This window comes from Scomber japonicus, chromosome 9, assembly GCF_027409825.1.
Source record: "Scomber japonicus isolate fScoJap1 chromosome 9, fScoJap1.pri, whole genome shotgun sequence".
Taxonomy (NCBI): Eukaryota; Metazoa; Chordata; class Actinopteri; order Scombriformes; family Scombridae; genus Scomber; species Scomber japonicus.
In genome coordinates, this window is record NC_070586.1 from 35,715,631 (window position 1) to 35,732,975 (window position 17,345).

Genomic DNA, 17,345 nt, shown 5'->3' on the forward strand with positions numbered 1-17,345 from the left:
AACTGACCTGACAGTGATCATATGAAAGGTCAGGTGAAAAGTAACTTTAGCAATTTTGCATTGTGTTTCCTTAAAGTCAGTGGATTCATGAGAGAATGGTTAAACCAGGTAACCATGCTTCAAAAACCTTGGATCCTGCACTTTCCTTAATGTATCTTGCTTGTGTATCTTCGTTAGACTCACCCTGCCTAGCAAATGGACACATTATTCACACTCCACACTTCAACTTTGTAGCGCAGGCCTTATGGTAGCATCGTAGAATGGATACCATCATGCAGGTGACAGCTGTATAATAGAGTTAGACTTTTATACCCTGAATGTTTGTTGATCTTGTCAATACACTTGTACTTGTAAACTATGATACTTGAATGGCAAATTGTGTTTTTTGCCTGCAGGTGTAAGAACCAACTTTCAAATGATGGAGCCTGCGGTCTTTACCTCACAGCTCGGGAACAACAGTAATTACTCTGAATCTTGCGTTGGGGAGAACCAGCATGCATCCATCACCATCCTCATGTGCCTGGTCTTCTTCCTGGGTTTCCTCATCAACACCTTCAGCATTTGGGTCTTCTGCTGCCGGCTGCCTCACCTGACCACTGGAACCATGCTGCAGTTAAATCTGGCTCTTACCGATGCCATCGCCACCCCAGTCACTCCCATGATGGCGGTGTACTTTGCCATGGGCAATGACTGGCCCTTTGGTGGGTTTCTGTGCAAAGTCAAGATCACCCTGCTGAGTACGCATTTCTACGGCAGCACTATATTCCTCACTCTCATCAGTGTCCATCGGTACATGGCGGTGGTGCACTTTAACAAAAGTTCCTGCATGAAAAGGAAGGAGTTCATCAGAAAGCTGTGCGCAGGAGTTTGGTCTCTGCTGCTGATCAATGCTCTGGTCTATGCCATCGTGCTACCTTCAACTAAAGAGGGTGGGCACAGTCAATGCCTCAGCATCCATCAGAAGAGCCTGGCAGATTCCTACTTTATCCTCAACTTTTTCCGGTTTATCTTAGGGTTCCTAATCCCTTTCCTCGTGTCAGTTGTTTGCTACGGCCGTCTGGCAAACACTTTAACTCGCCTCAACATCAGCACAGACAAGGGTCTAAAAGTCAAGCTGAAATCTCAGAGGATGATAGCCGTTTGCCTGATGATATTTGGACTGTGCTTCCTGCCTCTTAACATTATACGAACTGTGTTAGTGACAGTAAAAAAGTACTACCCCCAGCACTGTCGTCTTCTTCTGCGGACTGAGACGGCATATTATGCATCCTGGATTTTAGCAGGAGTGAACAGCTGCCTGGATCCAGTGTTGTACTGTTTTGGTTCGCAGAATTTTCGAGTTGCTTTCCGGTCTTTGAGGTTTAACCCGGCAGATGCTCCAAATAGAAGCAATTCAGAAATGACTGGGAATCAGTTGGTGGAAAGATCATGTGGTGATGAGTGACAGCTGGTGAACTCTCTAAACTATCTAAACTCATTAAAAGCGATAAAGATAAAGCAAAGTACCAGAAAATTCAGTTATGACATAATAAAAAAAGGATGGTGCAAGAAGCTCTTTACATTCAATAAAAACAAAATAATACATAGGAGGAGGAAGCATAAATTAGTATATAGATTAAGAATAAATAAAGGGGTATCTGTCATGGATGCTCCCTCCATGTCTGGTATTTCCTAATGTTTTCTTGTGTTTCTCCTTCCCCAATGTTTCTGGCCCCGTTTATATGTACCCAACTGAGACATTAACCATCGTTTGCACCCTCCGTTTAGACGCAAACGGAAACGGCAGATTGTGCTCCTGGGTTAAATGCGACATTGTTTACAATCTATGGTGATCATGGATGCATGCAGAATAGCAGTCGCATTTATGCTGGTGCAATCCCTTTGTATTTGTTTGCATTTGCAAATACAAGTGCTGTACTATGTGGAGGAATGAAGTGAGGTTGTTGTTGTTGCTATGTGGGATTCTGATTGGCTAATGGGGGCTTGAGCTGCTCTTGACGGCATATTACACAGGTTAGTGTAAACGGAAACTTTTCTGAAAACGGACTGGTGTGCACGCAGTTTTTTTTGTAAACGGAGAGGGTGAAATGTCCGTTTATGAAAATAGCCGGGCACGTGTAAACGTAGTCTCTATCTCATTCCCTGTCAGTCTCTGTGTTGTCTTGTGTAAGGCTGCTAGTGTGGGCAGGTCTCTCCCCACTCTCTGGTTGCTGGCTCCCGCCTCCTCACGTTCCACTCCCAGTCAATTATACTCACCTGCTTCTCATCTAGTCATCAAGCTGCAGTGCATCTATAACCCAGATCTCCAACCAGTCATCTCCAAATTATTGTACTTACCACCGTGGATCATCTGCCCTACCTTCTGACAGCAACCAGAGAAGTTCTCCACCATCCACCAGAGTCTCTATCTTCACTGGATTTAATTACTGCCTGACTTCATTCCCTGCCCGTTGTCTTACCCGTTGACTGCCTGAACCTTGCCCCCCCTTCATCATACTTTGCATATTTTCTTAATAAACTCTTTAAAACCTCCCCTCCATTTGGTGTCCTGCTCTTGGGTCCCCTAACAGAACAATCTGGCCACTATGGATCCAGCAGACACAGACCATTCCCCAGATGAGCTCAGACATACCCTTGCCTCCCAAGGAGGCAAGGGAAACCTGACCCGGAGAAGATCAGGGCAGTGGTGGAGTGGCTGAAGCCATCTAAAGTGAAGCTGTTGCAGCGCTTTCTGGGGTTTGCCAACTTTTACTGCCAGTTCATCAGAGACTATAGCCGGGAGGCAGCCCCCCTTACCAAGCTTACTTCTTCTAGTGTCCCCTTCTGAACCCCAGAAGCTGAATCCTTCCTGGCTGTTCATAGTTGAGGTAGATGCTTCCAGCTCAGGGGTAGATGTGGTTTTATCTCAACATGCTTCCTATGATCAAAAGTTGCATCTCTGTGCTTTTTACTCACACCGCCTTACTCCAGCTGAACGGAACTAAGGTGTGGGGAATCTTGAACTGTTGGCTATTAAAGTAGCCCTATGGGAATGGAGACACTGGTTGAAGGGAGCAGAACTTCCATTTTTTGGTCTGGAAAGACCACAAAAACCTTGCGTATATTCAGTCAGCCAAGAGTCTCAACTCCAGACAGGTGTGTTGGACTTTATTCTCCGGCAGATTCACCTTCACTATCACATACCATTGTGGCTCCCACAATATAAAGCCTGAGGCTCAGTCTCATCAGTTTACCTCCAAAAACTCAGACTCCTCCCCGGACTCATGTATGGTGGCATGTACATGGAGATTGAGATATTGGTGAAGGAGGTCCAGCAGCAATAACCTGGCCCAGGTAATGGACCTCCCCACAGTTTGTTTGTGCCTAAGACAGAAGAGAGGAGCAGCTAACGTTAGCCTCTGCTGCTGTTTGCTGTCACTTCTCGTCACGTTGCTCTCCTCTGCTCTCAGAGAGTCTGTTCAATGTGAGAATACCACTACTTTATTCATCCTCACTGTCATGTTTAAAGCACCCCGGACACTGAATAGGTGGACAGAGTTGCTCCGCCAGTAAGCGGCTACAGGACGCTGTTATTAGCAGCTGTGGTCCAGCGAGCTAGAGAGTGAATAAATTATTTTAAAATACAGTGGGGCAAAAAAGTATTTAGTCAGCCACCAATTGTGCAAGTTCTCTCACGTAAAAAGATGAGAGAGGCCGGTAATTTTCATCATAGGTACACTTCAACTATGAGAGACAGAATGGGGGGAAAGAATCCAGGAAATCACATTGTAGGATTTTTAATGAATTAATTGGTAAATTCCTCAGTAAAATAAGTATTTGGTCACCTACAAACAAGCAAGATGTCTGGCTCTCACAGACCTGTAACTAATTCTCCTCTGTCCTCCACTCATTACCTGTTTTAATGGCACCTGTTTGAACTCGTTATAAGTATAAAACACACCTGTCCACAACCTCAAACAGTCACATTCCAAACTACACTATGGCCAAGACCAAAGAGCTGTCAAAGGACACCAGAAACAAAATTGTAGATCTGCACCATGCTGGGAAGCCTGAATCTGCAATAGGTAAGCAGCTTGGTGTGAAGAAATCAACTGTGGGAGCAATTATTAGAAAATGGAAGATATACAAGACCACTGATAATCTCCCTCGATTTGGGGCTCCACGTGGGGTCAAAATGATCACAAGAACGGTGAGCAAAAATCCCAGAACCACACGGGGGGCCCAAGTGAATGACCTGCAGAGAGCTGGGACCAAAGTAACAAAGGCTACCATCAGTAACACACTACGCCACCAGGGACTCAAATCCTGCAGTGCCAGATGTGTCCCCCTGCTTAAGCATGACATGTCAGCATGACAATGATCCCAAACACACCGCCCGGGCAACGAAGGAGTGGCTTTGTAAGAAGCATTTCAAGGTCCTGGAGTGGCCTAGCCAGTCTCCAGATCTCAACCCCATAGAAAGTCTTTGGAGGGAGTTGAAAGTCTGTGTTGCCCAGCGACAGCCCCAAAACATCACTGCTCTAGAGGGTATCTGCATGGAGAAATGGGCCAAAATACCAGCAACAGTGTATGAAAACCTTGTGAAGACTTACAGAAAACGTTTGACCTCTGTCATTGCCAACAAAGGGTATATAACAAAGTATTGAGATGACCTTTTTGTTATTGACCAAATACTTATTTTCCACCATAATTTGCAAATAAATTCTTTAAAAATCAGACAGTGTGATTTTCTGGATTTTTTTGTTCTCATTTTGTCTCTCATAGTTGAGGTATACCTATGATGAAAATTACAGGCCTCTCATCTTAAGTGGGAGAACTTGACTGACTAAATACTTTTTTGCCCCACTGTATGTTAATTAGTTTCCCAAAGCTCAAATGGCTAATCACTTAGAAAAATAAAATTAATCAATAATGAAAATAATTTTTAGTTGCAGCCCTAAATATAATAAAACATACCTCAGGTGGCAACATTGGTACATCATAGTCCAACTCTAACAGTTGTATACTGGCTTAATGCAGTATCAACACATTTGCAGCATAATGGTACCTAACAACAAACTTGCTGCTAATATTCGTTGTACTTCTCTTCTAATTGTCGAATGTGTAAGATGCTTCATTAATGTGTGTTGATGTAATAGGTGGGAGTGAACAATCCAGAACTGATGTTTCATTAAACTTTAAAGTGGGCATAGTTTACTCCTCAAATTGTTACAAATTGTCTAATCTGCTGAATTTTCTGTATTAAATTATTTTCCTATGCCTTATATTGCCTCACACATATTTCTGTTTAGCTGCCAGAAAATAATATTTCAAATATGTAGTTGAATTAATCTAATAATAAAACATATTTGAATGTGCATATTTGAAATTTAAAAAAAGGGTAAAAAGCCTAAACTGAATTTAAATAAAAACTGGAGCTGTTGTTCTAATGCATTTATATGGCAGCTTTTACTAGTCACTTATCAGCATCCAAATCAACAGTTGGCTCATTCATACAGTCTTTTCTTGAGCATCTGTACCTTGGTTAAGAGTCTGCAAACATTCAGTTTGAGGGATTCTGAAGTACTTCAAAGAAGGCTTTCAGTTCCTTAGGATAACTGAACCTCAGTTTCAACACCCTCGATCACTATGCCAACATCAGCTGGAGGAGTGGTAGATGCCAAAGGCAACTTGTTCCAGCTCAATCTGAACAGCTGTAGCATTCAAATCTTTATAGAGAAGAGACAGAAAGGACAAAACCAGACTATGAAATCACAACAGATTTTTCTGAATTCCATGCTGTTTAAACTAATGAACCCCTCATCCCACTCACCCACACACACTCACTGATTGTGGCCTACTGTTACAATGAGAATTGCTACTGTTTGCACCTTTTATGTTGCTTATTGCACTTTGTTGCTCTTAAAGATTGTTAATGTTGTATTAAGTCTTAAGTTGTTTTTAATTGTCTTAAATGTTGTTATGGCTCAGGGAGTGCTATCTAAATTTCGTTATATTGTTGTCTGATCCTCAATATACAGTAATGACAATAAAGCTACTAATCTAATTTAAATATAGATTTCCAGCTTCTCATGAAAAATCCACTTGCCTAAATCACATGTTGGAAACTTTTTTTTGTTTCTGTGTAAATATTTTCCCAGTAAAGAGAACGTCCACAGACACACCCTTCGTATGTTGCTGCATCTTCACCACAAAGTGCTGCCGTCATACGTGGAAACCTTGATGAAAACTCTCGAACCTCCCAAACAGGTTGGCTTCATTTTCTTTGCAGTATTTCTACTATTAGTTGTAGTAATGAGCAGAACCAGCCAGAGGTCTCCCTATCCCAAACTTCCACAGTGAAGCTGTTTCACTTTAAAGTTTAAAATAACTCCTGTAAAATAACTCATGGACTAATCTTTGTTGCTCTATAAGTAGCACAATAAAATATTAGAAATGCTTTCCGATACTGATATATTTTACAATATGGCAAACATTATGTATGTAAAAATAATCAAGCTGATGTTTTACTTTAATACATTACATGTGACCAAACAAAAAATACAGCTAGCTCAATTCATTTATGTGTGTTTCATTCATTTGTAATGTGTGTAAAATGCTCATATTGAGTTACTGCATCAGTCAGAACTACAAACATACACTGTAAAAATGGTAGTGTGTATATTACTTAATTTATTTGAGTATATTTACCCATTAAATCAATTTCATATTCTTTTTGTGTTTGTTTAAGTTTAACATAATTAAAATGTAAGAATATTTAAATAACTAATTGTTTGGAATGAAAAGAAATGATTTCACTCAACGTTACAATAAATCAATTTCACAAAACTCAGTAAAAGTGCTTATGTCTAAAATAAAAGCCACCTGCCCACCTGCACCAGCAGAACAAGTCTGGACATCTTTTTGCTCTGACTTGCCTGCTCCACACCAGCGTATTAGTTTGGCTAAGAGAGGTAATACTTAAACATTTGAGTATTTATTTGCATTATTTACAGTTATACAGTGCATCTGGAAAGTATTCACACCCCTTCACTTTCACCACATTTTGTTATGTTACAACCTTATTCCAAAATTGATTAAATTCCTTTTTTTTCATCAATCTTCACACAATACCCCATAATGAAAAAGCAAAAACTTTTTTTTAGAATTTTTTGCTAATTTATTCAAAATAAAAACCTGAAATATGGCATGTACATAAGTATTCACACCCTTCACTCACTACTTTGAATAGGCATCCTTGGCAGCGATTACAGCCTCAAGTCTTCTTGGGTATGAAGCTACAAGCTTGGCACACCTGTATTTGGGGTATTTCAACCATTCTTTTCTGCAGAGCCTCTCAAGCTCTATCAGTTTAGATGGAGTGTCACTACACAGATATTTTCAGGTCTTTCAGAAGATGTTCAATTGGGTTCAAGCCTGGGCTCTGGCTGGGCCACTCAAGGACATTCAAAGACTTGTCCCCAAGCCACTCCTTCAATTTCTTGGCTGTGTGCTTAGGGTCATTGTCCTGTTGGAAGGTAAACCTTTGCCCCAGTCTGTGGTTCTGAGTACTCTGGAGAAGGTTTTCATCAAGGATCTCTCTGTACTTTGCTCCGTTCATTTTTCCCTCCATCCTGACTAGCCTCCCAGTTCCTGCCCCACAGCATGATGCTGCCACCACCATGCTTCACCATTGGGATGCTATTAGCCAGCTGATGAGAGGTTCCTGGTTTTCTCCAGATGTGACCCTTGGTATTCAGGCCAAAGAGTTCAATCTTGGTTTCATCAGACCAGAGAATCTTGTTTCTCATGGTCTGAGAGTCCTTTGGTGCCTTCTGGCAAACTCCAAGCGAGCTGTCATGAGCCTTTTACTGAGTAGAGCTGCAGAGATGGTTGTCCTTCTGGAAGGTTCTCCCATCTCCACAGAGGAATGCTGGAGTTCTGTCAGAGTGACCATCAGGCTCCAATCAAGTTATAGAAACATCTCAAGGATGATCAGTGGAAACAGGATGCATCTGAGCTCAATTTTGAGTGTCATAGGGTGTGAATACTCACTTTGTCATTATGGGGTATTGTGTGTAGATTGATGAGGGGAAAAAAAGGAATTTAATCCATTTTGGAATAGAGATACCATTCATGTTCCTCGCTGAACTTTGTAAACTGAGGTCTGATGGTCCTCAGTGCATTTTGTAAAATAAACGTTGAAAAGAAATACCTGTCTTTTCTTTATTTGTTAAATTTGTGGCAGTGCTAGCTAATTAACTGTCATTTTACATTATAAATGAACATAGGTCAATCCTATAAACGTGGCATTGCTTACCTTCAAATAGATATATTTTTATAAAAGAGCAGGGAACAAGTATTTTAGTAATTTTGGACATGTTCAGAACCATGTCATTGTGTTTATTACTGTAACACAACTTTGCCATGCCCCTCTGATAATGAAAGCAAACTTCATATTCAATATTCACTATTTGCACAAATTATAGCCAAAAAAACTAGTAAAACTTCAAAACCTGCAAATATCATTTTAATTTTGGTAAACAGACAGATATTGCAGCCTCTCTCACTGCTGTAACTTGGAGCAGAATGACACCCAGATGTGATTTCTTTAGATAGGTTTGTCTATCTTTATTATACAAAGATGTTGGAACTTTGTTCTCTATTATGATGTAAAAACAACAACAAAGGTAGCGTATCGTTCAGGTCTTAGATCTCTGCTCATACTGTGCATTAGTTCCACAGCAGTGCACTTCTACACACCGCATTTCAACATGCTGAGGCTCAGTTTGGTCTATAAATACTGAAACAGCACAGCAGCTAGTGTCTGAAATAGACTACTTCTGATCAACACACTGAATCAGCGGCTATCTCTGAACCCTTTTCTTTTTATTTCTCCGTACAATGTACAGCAGTAATATCAATAATCCATTTTCTTCAGCTGTGAATGCAGCTGGAGCGTAGAGTGCATGTTTAACACTGCTGTTTACAGAACATTATAGTTCATAGTGTGGATGCTCACATTGTTATTATAGTTGGTGCTGTTTTACACTCCTAGCAAGACTGAAAAAAAGCTGTTCCTCTATATCCTAAACAAGATATCCCTCATTAAAATATTCCATGAGAATCCACATGAAAAATAGATCCATCACATATGTAAGACTATAAGAGATCAGCCAATGGTGAAGAATGTTTAAATGTTGTTTAAAGACAATTAGACAGAATCTATGAATCCATGAAATGTCAAAAAAGACTGGATAGTTTGTTGTATGATGATTTTCTTGTGGAGGTTTAGTTTGTTTAGATGTTTGTCTCCAGCTCTGACAGTGTACTCCAGCAGCCAACTGTTTGTCTTCAAGGGAGGACTCATCAGTTTTCTATACTTTGTGCTCTTGCATTATTGTCCACCTATAGTATTTTCATAATCTGACTATGTGTGTGTTACATTTGAATTGATTGATTTGATTATTTAGTAATACACAGTGGTGTGATGGTATTTAAGATGAAGTAACATACCCTGCCATTGTCACATATTATGCACCACTGTAACAGTTGCTGAAAGAGAAGAAGTCAATGGAATAAGATCTGGTGTGCAACACCCCTTACAGTCACATATGTAAGCAGTGTGAAAGAGAAAGTGTCTTTTACTGAGCTCAACCTGCTGAGGACAACTTCAACTCTGGTAAGATCCTTTAAACCAAATTAGTACTGTACTGCATATGAGATGATGGTGTGATTATATAACGTTTTACCTAATAATAACCATCAATGTACAGCATGAATAGAAATGTTCAATTACCTGAAATGTGATTTTGATGACACTTTGGAGTGTATAAAGGCTGGTTGTCTCACCTGAACACTAAGTCAAAGAAAACCACTTTACCTTTAAGTACCAATAGAGGAATGAAAAACACTAACTCCATTACAAGTAAAAGGAAAAATAATACTTATTAATACTCATTATTATGAGTGATGTAGTATAAAGTATAACAGGAAAAGTACTGCAGTATTATGAGTGATGTAGTATGCAGTATTGCAGTAAAAGTAGTGCAGTATTATAAGTGATGTAGTATGCAGTATTACAGTAAAAGTACTGCAGTATTATGAGTGATGTAGTATGCAGTATTACAGTAAAAGTACTGCAGTATTATGAGTGATGTAGTATGCAGTATTACAATAAAAATACATCATTATTATGAGTGATGTAGTATAAAGTATAACAGGAAAAGTACTGCAGTATTATGAGTGATGTAGTATGCAGTATTACAGTAAAAGTACTGCAGTATTATGAGTGATGTAGTATGCAGTATTACAGTAAAAGTACTGCAGTATTATAAGTGATGTAGTATGCAGTATTACAGTAAAAGTAGTGGTTTGGTCCCTCTGACTGATATATTATTATATATGACATCATTAGATCATTACTACTTTATATACAGTTAGCTAGATAGTTAATGAAAGCATGTGAGAAGTTTAGAGGGAAAAATCACTATTTGGTGGAACTGTTAATAACTCATAGACATCTGAAATGTGAGCTGACTACACACTGCTTTTTGGTTTCATCTTTAATAATGTGTTGTATTTTAAAAGCTTGTTATATTATCCATTGTGTCAAATCTGCATCTGACATGGAAATACTCAAGTAATGTACAGGTATATCAAAATTTGACTTTATACTGTACACATACATAAATATATTTTGAGACAAAACTACCACAGTCCTTATTTGTTACATTCTCAGTTCGTCAGCTACATTAGAACAGGAAGTTTCTTAGTAGAGTTATGAGCAAACTGAACACAGCCTGTATACTTTTCTAAAGATCAAATCTGAGTCTCATCAAAATGTGAACATCAAAAGTTTTTCAAAAGTTTTACAGTGTTTTACAGTCTAACTGTGTGGTTTCCACCTCCTACATATGCTATCCGTGCTTCAGAATGAACCACAATGTCTTTTTTTGTACTTTAGACACTCCTTACAAATATGTCTCTGACTGACATATCACTTCTGCATTTCAATGGAAAAAAATACAAGCTCAAATTTGGCAACATTATGACAACACCAAGTTATTATTGACTCTCATGTATCCTCCTAAGTGCAATGTACCCTAAATACATTGGTGGTCTGGTCTGGTGGTCTTTAGAGACTTTAATAGAATTTAGTTTATTCTGAGAATGGCGTTAGAGAAAAGGACATGCTGCGTCTTGTAAGCAAAGTTGACATTTGACGTTATGTTGGGCACTAAATGAAGCCTAAGGAATATCCAAAATCAAAGCTCATCCTATGGGGAACACAAATATTCTCAGTACATTTCCTAATGCTAAGGTAAATATGTGGTCGGTTGGGAGGGCCTTTCATTCAAATCTGCCCACAATGTGATGTCCAAAAGACTGTAGAGAGGCAGGCAGAGACATTTTAACCTGCTTACCACAATATGCAAAAGTGCTGCTACCAACAGCAATATACCATGTGAACATTTTGGACATGAAATGCTCTCATGTCAAATCCCTGACTAAAACTGAAAAAGTCTGGTGTCTGCAGACCTCATGAAGCATCTCCATCCCTAGAAGGCCCACATACATGCAATGTGAAAGAGAACAGTATCTGAGCTCAAACTTCTGGTAATAATTTCAACTCTAATAAAATCGTTACAACTGAACATATTCAGTCCTGTATTAAGAGACCGATCTTAATTATTATGATGTAAAAAGCTTTGTATCGGTATAGTTTATCAGTTTTCAGTTCCTCTACTATACTAAAAACAGGATGTGATTTATTTTCAAGGCTACAGTGCATGGGTTTTTAGACATATTAATGTAAAATAGTTCACCTTCCTTAGAGGAAGAGATCACATTTGTGGTGTTGAAGGGCTTATATCAGAACCTCAGCATATTACATGTGGGGTGCCACAAGGTTCTAATCTAGAGCCTCTTTAATTTCTTATATATTTATATATATTCTTATATATTTCTTATAATATGCCAGTGGCTGTGAAATGCAAGCTCTTGGTGAATGCTAATGATTCTGATTCTCTTAGTAATCAATTAAAACGTGTTAGAGAGTGGCTCATAGATAAACTTTTAGTACATTTGGGTAAAATCAAGTCAGTCCTGTTTGGAACTAAGAAGAAGCTGTCAAGAGTAAATACTTGATTGGATGTCTTGTAATGGAGCTAAAATCATATCTCAGACATGTGCTTCATATTTAGGAATGATTTTGAAACTGTCACATTTTTGTGAGAGTTTCAATATCTAAATGTGCCAAATTTTAAGTTCCTCTTTCACAGAATAAGGCGATTAGCGCCCATGTTCATCAATGGTGTTGTTCACATAGGAAGTGCTGCTGCGCTAGGCCCCGCTGCCGGCTCGCGCTGTGCAGTGATCATTTCGGCATCTGGTCTATTTTCTCTGCGTGCCGCGGCCGAATCTGTCAAGCCGGGCAGGAAGTCAAACAAAGCAACAACGAGAGAATCCAGTTTTCTAAAAAGCATGTCAAAATAAAACTATTTTTCAAGAATTAAACATCCCGTTTGACGAATGCGGTGTGTGTGTGTCTAATCAGAGCACGAGATGAACACACACAAGCACATGCGTGAATACTCACGTACACACAAAAGAGAGAGGGACCATAGAGAGGGACACAGAGTGGGCTGGCTATAAGCGGTGGGGTGTCATACACACGCAAACAGAGACAGTGAAAGAACAGCTCCACGTGTGACAACAGAGGAGCCGAGGAGCAGAGCCGCTTGCCGACCGGCGCGGAGAAATATGCTTCTGGTGTGAACTGAGCGTGGCGCTTCTGCGCCCGGTGTTAACCTTTTGTTTGAGTTGTTTAAAATATATATTATTTCTTAAATTGTATGATGTGTTTTTGGATTTCAGGATTATATTGTTTCATTTTTATGGTGAATGTCTTTGTATTTCTTTATGTTTTCTTTGTCTTTTAACATCTTGGGACCATGTTGGAAATAAGTATTTTCACTTTAACATGCTTGAACTAAAATAAAAAACAAAGACACCATACAACAGTCAATACAAAGTTGAATATACACCTCTCTGACAGACTGAACACAAGAAGCTTTTCAAAGTCATATATACTCTGTCTGTCTGAAAAGGGACTTTAGCAATTGTGTATTGTGTTTCCATTAAGTCAGGGGATTCATGAGAGACAGGTTTAACCATGCTTCAACTTCAACTTTGGATTCCGCACTTGTTGTTAACCACCCTGCCAAATTTGAATGATTACAAAAATTACCAAATATATGAAATTAGGCTTCAAAGTTGTATAAAACTCAGCCTCTTTCTCTGCTACCAAATGCTGTGGGAGTGCCCTCCGAGTTCGCTGAACCCCCGCCCCCTACCAAGTGTCACCTGTCAATCAAAGTCACCACCTCTACCTGACACATGGACGCTACGTCTGAGAGCTTTCTGCCGCTAGCTCAGCTGCTAGCTCAGCTGCTAGCCCCCGCGGCTAACTCAGCTAACTGGCTAACTAGACTGTAGTAGTAGTAGTGTGCGCTGAATGTATTTATACTGCTACAGCAGCAGAGGCGGGTTTATGCCAATCACTGCCGCGTTACATAACCTGGCGGTGATTTTCAGACCCGCCCACTAAATCCTCAACACAGAAATCTTGAAACACAGTTTGTGAAGCCTAGCTCCACAAATCGAAATGCTTTTTACATCTTTTTTAGAAATACATTTATGACCTATTTAATGTGTTTAAAAGAAAATGTCTGAATTCACTTTACACAGCCCTAAATGTATCTTGCTTGTGTCTCTTTGTTAGACTCACCCTGCTTGGTAAATGGACACAGTATTCACACTCCACATTTTTGTAGTTTTTATAACCTGTATGTTTATTGTACTTGTAAAATGATACTTGAATGGCAAATTGTGTTTTTTTTCCTGCAGGTGTAAGAACCAACTTTCAAATGATGGAGCCTGTGGTCTTTACCTCACAGCTCGGGAACAACAGCAATTATTCTGAATCTTGCGTGGGGGAGAACCAGCATGCATCCATCACCATCCTCATGTGTCTGGTCTTCTTCCTGGGTTTCCTCATCAACACCTTCAGCATTTGGGTCTTCTGCTGCCGGTTTTCTCACCTGACCACTGGAACCATGCTGCAGTTAAACCTGGCTCTTACCGATGCCATCGCCACCCCAGTCACTCCCATGATGGCAGTGTACTTTGCCATGGGCAATGACTGGCCCTTTGGTGGGTTTCTGTGCAAAGTCAAGATCACCCTGCTGAGTACGCATTTCTACGGCAGCACTATATTCCTCACTCTCATCAGTGTCCATCGGTACATGGCGGTGGTGCACTTTAACAAAAGTTCCTGCATGAAAAGGAAGGAGTTCATCAGAAAGCTGTGCGCAGGAGTTTGGTCTCTGCTGCTGATCAAGGCTCTGGTCTATGCCATCGTGCTACCTTCAACTAAAGAGGGTGGGCACAGTCAATGCCTCAGCATCCATCAGAAGAGCCTGACAAATGTCTACTTTATCCTCAACTTCTTCCTATTTATCTTTGGGTTCCTAATCCCTTTCCTCGTTTCAGTTGTTTGCTACGGCCGTCTGGCAAACACTTTAACTCGCCTCAACATCAGCACAGACAAGGGTCTAAAAGTCAAGCTGAAATCTCAGAGGATGATAGCCGTGTGCTTGATGATATTTGGATTGTGCTTCCTGCCTCTTAACATTATACGAACTGTGGGAGTGATAATAAAAAAGTACTACCCCCAGCACTGTCGTCTTCTTCTGCGGACTGAGACGGCATATTATGCATCCTGGATTTTAGCAGGAGTGAACAGCTGCCTGGATCCAGTGTTGTACTGTTTTGGTTCGCAGAATTTTCGAGATGCTTTCCGGTCTTTGAGGTTTAACCCGACAGATGCTCCCACTAGAAGCAATTCAGAAATGACTGGGAATCAGTTGGTGGAAAGATCATGTGGCGATAAGTGACAGCTGGTGAACACTCTAAACTTGGAATAGAAGCAATTCAGAAATGACTGAGTCAGTTGGTGGAAAGATCATGTGTTGATTAATGACAGCTGGTGAATTCTAAAAACTATGCAAACACACTTGTTAGTTGGTAAAGCAGGGAGCATGAAGACGTTTTTTTCCTGCAGGTTTTACAGACTGACATCTCTCGACTACTACTAGAGTTCTGCATAAAATTGATATCGAAGCCCGGCCTACTGTCTTTTAGGGCATTTTTCAAACCTACATTGTTAAGTCAGGTTAAATCAGACTCTTGTTTGGTTTCCCCCTTGGTATGCATTGTTTGGGCAGATTTGAACACAGTATACAATTGAACTGATACATTCCAGACATTCTGTTTATTTTACATTTGGTCCGACACTGGTCATTAATGAATTCTGAAGTGGTTCAATTGGAGGAATGTGATACAGTGTGCTCTGTAAGTTTGAGCTAAACAACTCTGGTAGTCAGTTAAGGGATGTGAACTAGCAGCTAGCCAGAAAATGAATGGACTATCAACAAAGACCCCCAACACATCAAACCAATGAGCAGAGCGAACATTCTCACGTGGCTTTTAGTGATGAAGTTTGGTTTGCTTGAACCTTTTTTCTGTGTTAAGAAATTAAACCAAGTGGACAATGCAACAAGTTAACCAACTGATTTCCACTGATTCAGAGATCAAATAAACTCTTATTTTGAAAAAAATGACATGTAGTATCACAGACAGAGCAAGAGAATTGTTTTTGAGTGTTCTCAAGACCCAGCTGAAGCCTGAAGCTTTATGCAATAATATGTCTCAACCCAGGCCTGGTAGCTGAACTCTAATTCCTACTGATGTTATACTGGTGCCTTGATTTTCCTAAATGTGGAATTGAGCTGTAAGTGTATAATAAATGTCGTAGAATTTTACATTGTCTCTCAGTCTTATATTTTGGATCAATCCCTCATGCTTCTAAGGCCTGTCTGCTTTTAAGCAAAGCAGATCAACTGTGTAATAAAACTGCAACATTAGATTTTAGAAATACTTATAATTAGTGTACTACAACAAGTAAATGTAATGTATCTAAGAGTGACATGCTGTTTCTTACATTGCTCATTCATGTGTAATGTTTTTTGTAATGCACACTACAAAGAGAAATCCTAGTATGGACTCTTGAGGCTGTAGAAGTGGAATAGAACATGTAGACTGTGTTCAAAACATGACTCATTATTGTAGAAAGAAAACTTATCAGGCAAACACCAGAATATTCTCCTATATAGTTCTTCCCATTGTAAGTTGTAGTAGAATTTAATCCTGAGTCATTTTGTTGTTGCTTTGAGGATTATTACATTTCTCATTTCCCCCTCAAACTTAAAAATAACTACAAAAAACAGTCATATACGAAGTATGAAGAATAAAGTCTGAAAAACAAAAATATGAAGCAAAATACCAGATAATTCAATCATGACATAATAAAAAAGGATGGTGCAAAAAGCTCTTTACATTAAAGCAAAATAATACATAGGAAGATGAAACATAAATTAGTGCATACATTAATTATAAATATAATTAACTTAATTAACTATTCATTAATAACTTTATATGTTAAAATAAAATAAAATAATGTGGGCCTTTGTTGCCTTTTTATTTTGCAGCTTAACTGAAGAGTTGTAATAGAGCTCAATATCAATTAGAAAGAGTGAAGTTCAATTTTCTATTGGTCTTTTTCCTTATAGGAATTATGGAGTTTATTCCCTATCTTAATTCAAGAGCATATTAAATGGATTTGAGAGCAGTATTTATTGATTTCATGCTCAGATTTTGTGATATTTTCTCTCAAAACTCTGCTCTCGCACTCAAATTTGCTCTGCGCATGCTCGCACTGTGTCTTCGCACTCGGTTACAACGCTGCTCGCGCAGATTTTCTGCGCTCACACTCGAGTTCTTCCTCAGGGAACTTGTGCTCACAGATCTCTTTTTGTGGAGGGCCAGCTAGTATTGACCAATCAGACTGTCCCTGTTTTTTACGGGTGCGTTCGCTGTTCTTGGACCTTTCTAACCTGTTCAAACACAAAACAATCATCTGTGTCATATAAAACAGTTGTTTATTTTCACATCAGCAGTAAATGATCAACATTATCATTCATTTGGAGTCATGACACCGGTGACTGTACGTCCAATATTCACTCTCTTTTCTCTTTGTTTTTGCTCTCTAACAACTCCTGAGGGAAATATTCAGCTCTTTAGCTGCTAAATTCTCCTCAAACATAATTTTTAAGTTTTGTAGAGTGGATTTTTAGAGCTTTCTCTCTTAAAACAGCTGAGCACTGACAGTGAACCAAAACCATAAACCAAAACACTGACCAACAGTGGTCAAAAAAATGAAAGAAACCACATTTATTACAGCA

General features: G+C 39.4%; 2 protein-coding genes across 2 annotated transcripts; both read left to right on the forward strand.

The window, feature by feature from the left end:
• Nucleotides 1–400: 400 nt before the first annotated feature.
• On the forward strand, nt 401–2,827 carry LOC128364993 (lysophosphatidic acid receptor 6-like). Its single transcript, XM_053325610.1, has 2 exons — nt 401–1,413; nt 2,647–2,827. Exons 1-2 carry the CDS (start codon nt 416–418, stop codon nt 2,825–2,827), a joined length of 1,179 nt encoding a protein of 392 aa, XP_053181585.1. The 5' UTR covers nt 401–415.
• A 1,152-nt stretch (nt 2,828–3,979) lies between these two features.
• On the forward strand, nt 3,980–14,939 carry LOC128364994 (lysophosphatidic acid receptor 6-like). Its single transcript, XM_053325612.1, has 2 exons — nt 3,980–4,064; nt 13,891–14,939. Exons 1-2 carry the CDS (start codon nt 3,980–3,982, stop codon nt 14,937–14,939), a joined length of 1,134 nt encoding a protein of 377 aa, XP_053181587.1.
• The last annotated feature ends 2,406 nt before the right edge of the window (nt 14,940–17,345 follow it).

Bases quoted from the DNA above. Each gene is read 5' to 3' on its own strand.
- LOC128364993 (XM_053325610.1), top strand. From the start codon at position 416: ATGATGGAGCCTGCGGTCTTTACCTCACAGCTCGGGAACAACAGTAAT. The intron at 1,414-2,646 runs GTTGGTGGAAAG...TTGCCTCCCAAG, and splicing joins TCAGAAATGACTGGGAATCA to GAGGCAAGGGAAACCTGACC.
- LOC128364994 (XM_053325612.1), top strand. From the start codon at position 3,980: ATGGCCAAGACCAAAGAGCTGTCAAAGGACACCAGAAACAAAATTGTA. The intron at 4,065-13,890 runs GTAAGCAGCTTG...TTTTTCCTGCAG, and splicing joins GAAGCCTGAATCTGCAATAG to GTGTAAGAACCAACTTTCAA.